At 41.9% G+C, this 11,361-nt stretch overlaps 1 protein-coding gene across 5 annotated transcripts in view; it reads right to left on the bottom strand.

The window, feature by feature from the left end:
• Positions 1-4,815: 4,815 nt before the first annotated feature.
• The window catches only part of ARID5B (AT-rich interaction domain 5B), a 148,059-nt gene continuing 141,513 nt past the window's right edge, over positions 4,816-11,361 (bottom strand). For all 5 annotated transcript variants that reach the window (XM_007054838.4, XM_043550928.1, XM_037904609.2 and 2 more), the window contains one exon: positions 4,816-10,795. In XM_007054838.4, the coding sequence (XP_007054900.2) occupies positions 8,633-10,795 (2,163 nt within the window). In that variant the 3' untranslated portion in view covers positions 4,816-8,632. The remainder of the gene's footprint in view (positions 10,796-11,361) is intronic.

The raw sequence follows: 11,361 nt of genomic DNA, 5'->3' as shown, positions 1-11,361 counted from the left end.
GCAAAAGTACAAGAGAAAAGGAAAACACACCCACATTCATAATGGCGTTTGCAGTCTGATAAAGCCACATACAGAGTGTTTAGTAGATGAAATGGAGTTATTTAGAGTATATAGACAAAGTTCCTAGCTAGTCACACTGTGCTGTCATGTCTGCATTAACTGGAAAATCCTGTTGCAACATGGATGTCCCTAACTGGGTCAGGCAACCACGGGCCAGGGCAGTTAGACTTGTAGGCCAAGATTTTCAAAAATGAGAGTCTAACCTTAGGCTCCAAGCTCCAGCAGTAAGCTCCAGTTCTAAATATGGGCGACCTCATTTGCTAACGTGCTGAGTATCCGTAACTCCCACTAATGCTGTGCAAGCAGCACATTTGAAAAGCAACCCAACGTACTTAGCAGTCTAAAGATGTATTCAGGAGCCTGACTTTGGGCCCACACTTCTGAAAAGCTGTGGTAACATTTTCAAAAGCACCTAAAAGTAATTTAAGTGCTACACACCTTTGCGGCTTTGGGCCTACGTCGCTTTCGAAAATGGGTCTTAAGAACCTATGTCCGATTGATTTCAGTGTGAAAAATCCCTTAGTTTTTAAAGGCATTTAGGTGCCTAAGGATGCAGATAGGTGCGTAAGGGCATTTTCAAAAGCAGCTAGGTAACTAACGCCATTGAAATTCAATGGGAATTGAGCTCCAATGGCTCAGATGCTGAAAGGTTTATGTGCTTAAGGCTTACTGAGAGGTACGTGCCCCAGTACCTTTAAGGAGCTGGGCCTAAGTGCCTCATTTAGATTTAAAAATGGGACTTATGAGCCTAGATCATGTTGATATTTTTGAAAATGCTACCCCGTGACCATATGTCCTGAGGGAAATGTGCTTGAGTTAGACAATCCTCTGTAGGCACAGGGGGAGCTAATGCTGAGCAACCACCTGAAAACTTGGCTCTGAGTAAAGGTGCGAAAAAGGTGCTGTGCCCTTGCAGTTTGAAACAGCTTTTAAAAACTTTTTCATGCTGAATAACCGGCCTTAGCAGTAGCGCCTCCTGTCGGCCACTGAAGGCGAAGGGGTGGCACCACAAGGGCCCATTCAGGCTGCCAACAGTCCCAAAGTGACAGTTACAGTGTAGACACGCTCAGTTTTAACTTCAGGTGAGTTGGGTTATTCTGTCAGCAGAATGCAGCAACTTAATCCAAGTGGAAAAGGGAGCAAACCAGAACGTGTGCCTGCTTTTGTCATCGTTCACTGGTAACGGCCGTATTGAAACATTGTGCAGGAATCGTGAATAGTTCCTCTTGCTCTTTTTTTTCTACTCTCCCACTAAATTTTAACCCTGTCAGTACAGCAATCCAGATCAACATTAAGCACATTCTACAAAAAGTACTGACCCTGAAAAGAAGAAGTAAAGCACCCTAATAATAATCCTTTGGCGTTCTATAGCACCTTCCATTTTTAGATTCACAAAGCAATTACCCATTAGTTACAGCTGGGGAAACTGAGCCACAGCATGGTGAAGGGGCTGGCCTGCGATAATGCAACAAGTGAGTGGCGGCGTCCAGCTTCGTGCTGAAAGCTCCTGTGACCCAGTCTGCTGAAAGGACTAGACATACTGCCTTCAGTCTGAACAGAAATACCAATAAGTTTTGCGTAATTTACGAAGAAAAGATTTTTGTTTTTCGAACTAAACGACAACATTTAATTTGTAAGCCCTGTATAAACGCATGCCTTGGCGGCACACAAGCTTGTGCCCGGTTACTTTAAGCAGCGTCTATCCCTGCATGGCTGCTCTGATGGCATTTGAAGGGTGGTTTATTAATGTTCAGCTTAGACCTGTTTCTTAAATTACGTAAACTGACCCCACAGCCTTCTGCACTGGTTTGACTACATTGATATAAAAGTGCAACGCTGTATGTAGACGTTCCTTTAGTAATGCGCAGATACTAACCCCTGGGTCCCGTTGGCTCCCTCAGCCTTCTGAAGCAAGCCTGCATATTTGACTGATTAAAAAGGGGTTGTAATAGGCTCAGCACTGCAGCGGCACCATAGTGGCAGAAAGTCAAACTGCAGTGTATTATGCCGCAGGTACCACCAACAGCAGTGCCAGACACACCTGCACAGGGTGTGTGCCTGTCCTGGCCAGTAGCAACAACGTATTATACTATATTGCCATAGCAGGTGTTCGTATCCCAGCCATATAGAGTACATGACACGTTCTGACTTTGGGCCAGATGGGCTACCCCAGTGATCTAGTTTCAGTACATTTGAAACCCTTTCTATAAGGGCCCAGCCCTGCACAGAAATGGGTCCATAGACTCACTGGGGCGGCCGGGGTGGGGTGGGGTGGAAGGACCCCCCCACATTAATTGCACTGATGCATAACTTACCATATGTAACTGACTAAAAAGGGTTAAAAAAGATGACAAAGGGACCTAAGGTCCATTGGGCAGCCTGCCACACTATAGCTGTGGTGTGCAAACTGTTCCAGTCCCCCTCCCAAACCCACAGACTCTCTTCCCACCTCCCCCACCCCCGCCCCATTACTCCAGTGCCAAGGATTTCTGAGCAGCCGAGCCGGGGCTGAAGGTGGAGCTGGGGCACAGCACTGGGGCTGGGGGAATTGCTGAGGGCTAGAGGCTGAGTTGGGCTGGGTATGTGTGTAGAGTGTTTGTGTGTGTGTGTGTGTGTGTGTGGCGGGGTGACAGACAGGTGGAGCTGGACTGAGGAGGGCCAGAGAAGGATGGCCGGGGGGGGGCATTGAATGGGATTGGGGTGGAGCTGATCCCGGGGGGGGGGGGGGGGGCGTGAGCGTGGGTAGCCCAGGCCCCGCTGCACCCGCCACCTCCCCCACAAATATTCCTCTGTGCTCCACAGTTGGGGCGGAGGGGCACTGCACTCCAGTAGCCACATACATACCATTTAAACATTTGACGTGTAGCTGGTCAAATTACCCCGTGCTCTCATTCTGCTCTGCCACCCCAAGAGAAGTAGATGGGCATCGACCTAAAGCATGATGGGGAGGCCTGCATTGTGGTCCCAGCTCTACAGCAGATTTACGATATGCTGTGGGGCCAATCACCTAGACTGACATTCTTCAATGGCACTTAAGGAAGTTAATGGGATTTGGATGCCTCATGTGTTTAGGCGGCTTTGACGATCCCAGGCATTATTCCCACTGTGCCTCAGTTTCTCCAACTACATAGCTAATCCTGTGTGTGTGTGTGTGTGTGTGTGTCATTCCTTAATATTTAAGCACTTTGGCAGGTGCTGTAGAATAGTGATATTCACCCCTTCTGTGCAGGAGGCCTGAATTGGGGAGGACTGGAATGCCTTAAATCTGCAGGCAGGCCATAGGGCTGAACTGCAGCATTTACATGAGCCCAGGAAATGCAGATGCCCCTGTGCGGCTTATGGCATGTGGAGCACTTTGACAAAGCCTTTGCAGCTCAGTCCAGCTCCCCCCATATGTAAAATACAAATGCTGCCTATCTAAAACATTTCTCCGCATTGATGTCAGCTGTTAACGCAGTCCCTCATTTAGTAGCTACCAGGATAGCTCCTTTGAGTTCAGTGCAACTGCACTGATTTACACCCACCCATCATCTAGACCCTCAGCCTTTCTGGTATTGTCTCTCATTTCCCTAATGTTTTTGGTTGTTTTCCTTAAACCACGAGCTACGTCTGGCAGCCTCATCTGGTGCTATCAACGTAATCAGTATTTGTTCTGTTGTACTGATGATTGATGAGGTCCCATTCTCTCACTCTCTGTGCTGTGCACGGAACTAGTTCCTTTGGGTGGGAGCTTATTTTGTTCAGACTGTCAATCCACTAACTCGGTGTTTGCAGCGTGCTTTGCGCTCCTCAGCTGGAAGATGGCACGTGAGTGCAATGCGTCATCATCATAATTGCCAGTAGCTTTACCCTATCGTCCTGTAGGGTACAGCCGATGAGAGGGAAGCCCTAACATAACGTGGCGTCAGCTCTTGGGAATTTTGATGAGGTCACGCTCACTTTTGCTTGGTGCTGGGAATTTATGGGTGTGGGGGAGGTTTCAGTGTAGTCTATGCATAGGATGATATGCATTCTAGTTCTGAGGGCCCATGGAATCACTTAAGCCATTAATTGGGACCATGCACTGGCCCTAAGCATTGTGGTGAATTTGCCCTTAAAGCTGAGGAGGTCTGGTATATGGCTGCAATGTAAATACATGCTGAAAATACACAGAAGTAAATGATGTTTTCCAGCTAGACAGGCTGGGAATGTAACAGTGTACTGGCATATTTTATTGAAAGGCAGTTTTTTTTAAAGGGCCACCATGATTTTTGGAACCAGCTGGGAATATAACTAATGTGAGTTTTAGTTAGAGGTTGTTTACTGTCATCAACTAAATTCCTAGCTAACATCTGACTCCAGAGTCTTTATTGTTGGTTGAGCCAGAAAGAAGAGAGATTGATTTTCAGATGCCACCCTGAATCTGCAGTGCTAGCAGTTAGAAAAATCCCATTCTGAAATGCAAATGGAATAAATGTATTGTGGAAGTCATTGACTGAGCCTGAATGTTATCCAGTGAAGGACTATTTTTACAGTCCCTTCTGACCATAGCCCCATTTTAACAAGAGAGAAGTGCAGCCATGGAGGAACCTTGAAGATGCCTGTCTCTTCCTCCTTAGGAAACTGTGAACTTCCAGTTCTTTAATCTAATCATTAGTGGGAGGGGATATTTTCTCAAGAGAAGCCAATATAAAAGGGTTGAAAGGTCGTCCGGGATAATATGTAATCCCTTGTGATAAGAGCTATTTACAGAATTATTAATCAAACACAAACGGGAACAGATAGTAGCCTTTTTTATTAAATATTACAGTGGATCAAAAAGTACAAAATATCTTTTGCCTGCTATGTGATTGGGAAACTATTGGCACATAATACAGTATCAAAAGCATTAATAAGTACAATTTGGAAAACATACAAAAATGGAGTGTTTATAGTTGGCTCAGCTTTATTTCTGGTAGTGTTTAAACTAATGCAAAGGTTACTCAATAACCTTTTAAATGGGATACTATATCATATTACTGGGCCGTTTTGCTATATACAGATAATCACCTTACAGAGCATATAGGCTACATAACTTGAATCACAAAAAGTGTACAATATTTACAACAAATGAAAGGTAAAAAAGTATAAACAGCTAGTAGATTATGCTGCCATTATTAGAACATATTTGAAACTGGGGGAGAGGGGAACAAGTGAAATATCAAACACATTTACAGCAAACACTTAGTAAGTGCTTATGATAATAGTTTCAATGTTGTCGGCCTCACATAAGTGAAATAATTCCCATTTCTCATTAAAATCATGACAATTGTAAAAGAAGACCAGCTGTGACCTGACTGACCACCACCACCACCACCACACACACATACAAAAAAAAAAAAAAAAAAAAGTGACTATGTTGAACAATGAATTAAAGAAATTAACCCTTCTCTTTGAAGGCACACTACACAAAATGTTTTAGTGACCTCATAGACGCATCAACATAGTAAGATACAGTACTTAAGGACTCATGCACCAATTCAATAAGTTGTAAAGTAAATACTTAGTTGCAACAAACTACTTTGTATGCCCTGATACAAATGGGAACTTATCTTGTCCAGTAACTAAATAAATACGACAGATCTATTGCGAAATGCAATCATTACAAATTTTGACCCTTACTAGAAATATATTTTGTTGCGAAAGTCAGTTAGGTTCTGTTTTCTAAAGTTAAACTCAATCTGTAACCAGAAGTTACACGAATATTGTTTTTGCTGGGCTTTTATATTTAATTGAATCTCACAACCTTCAGAATCTGTAATGAATCTTGAACATAGTGCATTTGAATTGCAACATTTCTTGGCACTGGTTCTTGGTAAATATATTTATGACTCTATTGCCAATTAGATTCCACAGTTTCCTTTACAACCCTACCAATAACAATGGTTTTGATTGCACAAAGAAAGGCTTGTGCAATTTCATTCAATAATAAGGCCCCTTGAACTCAAACAATGCAAACAAAGCCCCATTTAAGACAGTTTAAAAAAAAAAAGTAGTTCTCAGCCAATGGACAATTCAATGGTCTTTCTGAAAGATTTCCCAGATTTCTGGTAAGAGTTTTAAAACAAATAATGTACGACTTCTGCTGGGGAGTTATGCCACCATTTCTTTTTATTTGTCCTCATGTTTTGCCCAGTATATTATGAGCTTCCTCAGACTGAAACAGCAAGTCTCCTCATGGAATAAATGAAGGAAAAAATCCTGCCCCCCCCACCCCCCCGCCAACTCTGCACTGTGTTAACATTGTTTTAAAATGCTGTGATCAAATTCCAACATGTCATCAAAAGTGAAATAAGAGACTTGTTGTAAACAAATGCATGAATCCAGGATATACAGAATATTATAAACAAATAAGAGAAATGTTCCATTTTCTGATTAAATGGCAGGCACATACATATTTGTGTTTGCTATAGGTTTATACATTTCCCCCCAACCCTCGATTTTTACATGATTTAGGTCTCATGCAACTTCACTAGAGATGCCTTCTATGCTATGGCCTGTGACCAAATGAGCTTGTGATTTTGTTTTCTGTACAGTATGTGGAATAGCAGAATAATTTGCATTGGCACATTTATATTCTAGATTCTACTAGTCTGTTTACTGATCAATTAAATCTTGTTTTTCCATAGAAATATGAAGTATTTAATTGAAGAAAGTGGATCTTTAACAGTAGATAACTTCATAATTCTGGTTTCCACCTATGGATATTAAATATGTTCCATCATATATTGTAATTGGCATTATATCCTGGGAAGTTCTAATAAGATGCGTGGCATGCAAGGTGTTTCCATTTTTATTTTTAACAGTTTTGATCATGCAGCATTTGAATAATAACTGAGATGGTTTAAATCATAACCCATTTTCACATTGTAAAATACCTCCAAATTTAACCTCTGTCTCAATTTCTGTATTTAGCTCTCAAGTGACCATATGCATAGGAAGGTTCTTTCATTATGGAAACTGAAAACCTGCACTCATGGGCTTTTTATACTTACAAATTATTCCCAATGACTGGGGTTAGTTGTTCAGCATGAGTGCAGAGGGCTATCACAAAAGGTGCGCAGGCTTTAAGTCCCAGCTATGCAAATCATCACAGCTCCTTTGACTTCAGCGGAGCCATGCGGATTTTTGCCAGCTGAGAACCTAGCTCTCTGAATAGGGTTTACCTGATGCTTAGGCTTTGTGCTAGCTGGGGTGAGTTTCACTTGATCTGAACTAGGAAGAAGGGGCTGGGTAAGTGAGCATCACTGCTTAACCCACTATTCAGACTACTGAACCTTGGGCGACTATTTAGTGGTATTCTTCCTTGTGGGGGGAGGCACCTGCCCCCATCCCATCCCTGTTTCGAGGCACCAGACTCTTAAAACCTTTTGATTAAAAAATAAAGGTTGGCTCCTGTTCTATTTTTTGACATTCTTAACGTATTCTTACAACCCACAAATCTGTCTTCTGGACTCCATTGTTACTCAGCAGCTTGTTGCCAGTAAGATTTTGTTCTTTATTTCTCTGGTATGCAGGAGGGTTTCACAGCCTAGATAAGGTAAATACAGTTGTTAACAAATTCACAGACCAAAAGCTTCTGTGGCCAGTAAAGCAGCGTATGAGCCATTGTGACAACACCAGTGGGAGCGACAGGTGCTCAGCACCTATCAGGAACAGACCATAGGAAAAAAAAGAACTTTGTTTGCATCAGTTGCATTGTTGTATAATCTACAGTATGTTTATAGCCTGAACCAATTGCTTCGGTTTGTAAACAATAATGTCACCACCAAAAAAGCTGCTCAAAAGTATAAGAACTGGAAAAACTACAAACACAAACACACACACACACACAAATTAGGACAGCCACAGCCTTTAAAATAAGTTGCAGATAAAATGATACTGTTTAATTTAAAAAAAAAAAAAAAAAGAGCACATGATATACTGGACAAATGAAACTATATAAATTATGTGACCAAATGTGACACTGATAGTTTTCAAAGCGGATATATACAGTCAAATTAAACAGTGTTTACCTTTCTGTTCTAATAGTGTTAAAATGAAGAATCTATTGCAGTTTTACTATACATTGCATTGATTGAACCTTTGAAAGTCAGGAAAGTTACCCCCCAAAAGCATATCTATTGATTGTGTGTATTCCCTGCCTCCTTCTCTTTTTCAGATTCATCTAGAGTCCTTGACTGAATGGAACTATCTAAGGACCCTCATCCTCCACTCCCTGAAAAAAAAAGCAAGTTTTTCCATTGGCTTCAAAGAGATCACGATCTGTCCCTAAACTTCCATTGGTTTGCTCCGATCTTTGCTCTCGACGTACGTAAGACCTTTCAAAAAACTAATATGCAAAATGAAATGATTTGGGGAGTAGGTGTGGGAGCTGGAATTACAAATTGAAAAGTCGTTTTGTCTCAATCAGATTTGAAGCATTCAGCTACATGGGATGAGACTTACTGGTTAACAAAAATATTGATTTCTAATTCTGCAAGACATTATCACAGGGAAAGGAATGTAGCTAACAACATTTTTTCCTCCGATACTTTTCTTTTGAAAAAGGGATTTACAGTTTTGTGCTCGGATGTACAGAAGACAGCTGGGAAGGTGGAAAGGCAGCTTGAGGATTTATAGCAGCTAAAGGATAAATGCTGTTGTGCAAAAGGTCACCGTATGAACTTCCTACAGGTGTTGCTGCAGCTAAGTGTCTATAGAGCTGCTGAGAATTTGCAGGGGATGTAAGAAATTGTCTTTGCACCATGAAGGAATGAAGAGCCAAAGGCTGCATTAGTGGAGAAAGCACAGTCTGATTTTTCAAGTACTGCAAAGGATGAGAATATCCAGCTGGGATGCGACTGTTCAACCCCGCACACAGAGTTCCTGGGTACAAGCCTGTGAAGATAGGGGTTGAAAGGGGAAATTTGTGGCTTTCCAACATGTTGCCAGAATGTAGACCATGAACTGATTTGCTGCCTTCGCCCTCTCGGTCGGGAACCTTTTCCTTTGCAGGTGCCTCCTTTGGTAAGTGCAGAGGGGAGACAGCTCGGATTTTTTTTTCAGAAATGACTTTGTCCAAATCCTCTAGGTTCCGTTTTAAAGGCCGAGCTGCCCCAATGTTTTGGGGGCTACTTTTGCGGCTTATTATTGGATGGACCATTCCTTCCATCTTTCTTAAATTCTCAAGTCTCTGATTCTGCTGTTTTCCGGACCTGTGAAGGGATTCACCATGTTTTTTAGGTGCTGACATGGTCATCGGAGAAACACGGCAAGCTTTGGGATTACAGTCTATGCTCACCCCCTGGCTGCCTGATGCGTGGAACTGGGAAATACTTTTGCTTTCTTGCGGCACCATTGATGAATGCGCGAGACTGGACCCTGGAGTCTTTGCAGTCTGTTTGTGTACGCTCTTTGGAAGACTCAAATCCGTAGGCTGATCATCTGAAGAGGCTTCCACTGCAGTCTTTTTTTCTTGCTGATGCAAAGATGGGTGATAATTTAAATTAAGTTTTTCTTGGTGTTTGTGTTGAGCAAAAGTAGAAATATTTTCTGAATCTCTGAACATGTCTCGAGGGAGGTACTTTGATGTCTGTTCATTATTAAGGTGGTGTTCTGTGTGCCTATAAAGGCTGTGCAGATGAGGAGATGAGTAAAAGTCTGCCAAGAAACTGGGCACATGGGAATGCTGCAGTGCCCTTTTCTCATTCATTTTATCTTTGCAGTCCTGGATATCTGGCTTCAGTACATAAGATTCAGCAAGAGAGTTAAGGTGATGTTTTGAAAAATCACAACGCTTGGGATCTGGTTTACTTAACATGTCAGGCTTAAAAGCTTCATTAATAGATTTCCTTTCCTCTGAATTCTTGGTTTTAAAACTCTGCACATGTTGTATTACAGATGGTCTATTAACTGCCACAGAATCAGAATTGGGGGCATGGGGAGCCTGAGATATGCTTGCAGACAGTTCATCTCTGCTGTTTAATTTCTTTTTGCTAATCAAAGGTGGAGGTGACCCATAAGGATAACTACATGACAGGGTTGCCCCACTGACCTGCGATAGAAGTTTTTTCTTTGCCAGTGGTGACATGATGCCTGGATTACCCTTTGAATAGATTAGTGGTGTGTAACTAAAACTGGGATCATCGTTAATGGAACCCGGCAGTTCCTTTTCTTTGAACATGTCAAAATTCTGTACCACAAGAACTTTGGGCGTTTGCTTTAGTGCATTGTGTATGTCGTCGTTTCCTAACTGATCCAGTTTCACTGTGCAGTTTGCAATATAATCAGCCATCTCTGGCAATTTATCGTCTTCCATGTCGTTTTGACCTGGTAACTGTACTTGGATTGCAGGGAAATTATTAAAAGTAAGTTCTTGGGGTTCACTTTCTAAACTGTCTGCAAAACTGTGTCCTCTTTGTTCTTGCTTTCTGTCATCAGGGGCATCTGCTGGGGTGTGCAAGTGTTTGCTGACTGTTGGCTCCAATATGGTATCCTCTTCAGGAGGCACTGAAGCACTTGAAAAAGAGACTGAGTGCTGAACTTCCTCCTTGGGCTTTTCACGGTTGGAGCTGCTTTCCACCAAGTCTGTCTTTTCCAGCGATACTGGCCCTGTTGCCTCTGGCAGAAGAGGCTGGGGCCCTTCAATGGGTTTCTTGGTCTCCTCCACTGCAGGATGCTCAGGTAAACTTTTCTGGTCTGAAGAGTCTTGATCCTTCTCTTGTTCTGACGAAACCTAATAAAATGTGTCAATAGACAGTAATAAGAATGCAGTGTGTGTTGACAGATTGCCTATAAAATCAAATACAGTACACAGAAGCTTCTTTTGGAAATACGTTTGTCAATCATCTTGTTGAAATCTGAAAGCTTTAATATCATGTATCAGATTTTAAACAAAGCAATCTAACTCCCCAAAATACTGGAAAATATACCCACACCCACATTAATGACACAATAAGACCTATTAAAATAGCAAAGCTTGTAACCGGACTATAAATAATTGGATCATCTGATGATTTGACCAGATAGTTTAATGCTAAGGTTGTCTTCTTTCTGAATCAATTTCCTAAACAAATAATTGCACTTTTCACAACACAATTGATAAGAATGTAAAATATTCTCAGTATTCAATCCCACCTATGAAAAATATAGACCAGTCCAAGCTGGCTTTTCTTATCGTGTCTATATTGTAGATACAATCCCTTCAGTTTGGCTATTTTGAAATTCAGTGACTGCAGAACGGATGAGCCACATTTCTTTAAAATGTTAAAAATTCTAGAAATGGAATACTAGAAGTCGGTG

The sequence above is a fragment of the Chelonia mydas genome, chromosome 7 (assembly GCF_015237465.2).
Source record: "Chelonia mydas isolate rCheMyd1 chromosome 7, rCheMyd1.pri.v2, whole genome shotgun sequence".
Taxonomy (NCBI): Eukaryota; Metazoa; Chordata; order Testudines; family Cheloniidae; genus Chelonia; species Chelonia mydas.
This window is presented reverse-complemented; position numbering and strand designations above follow the sequence as displayed.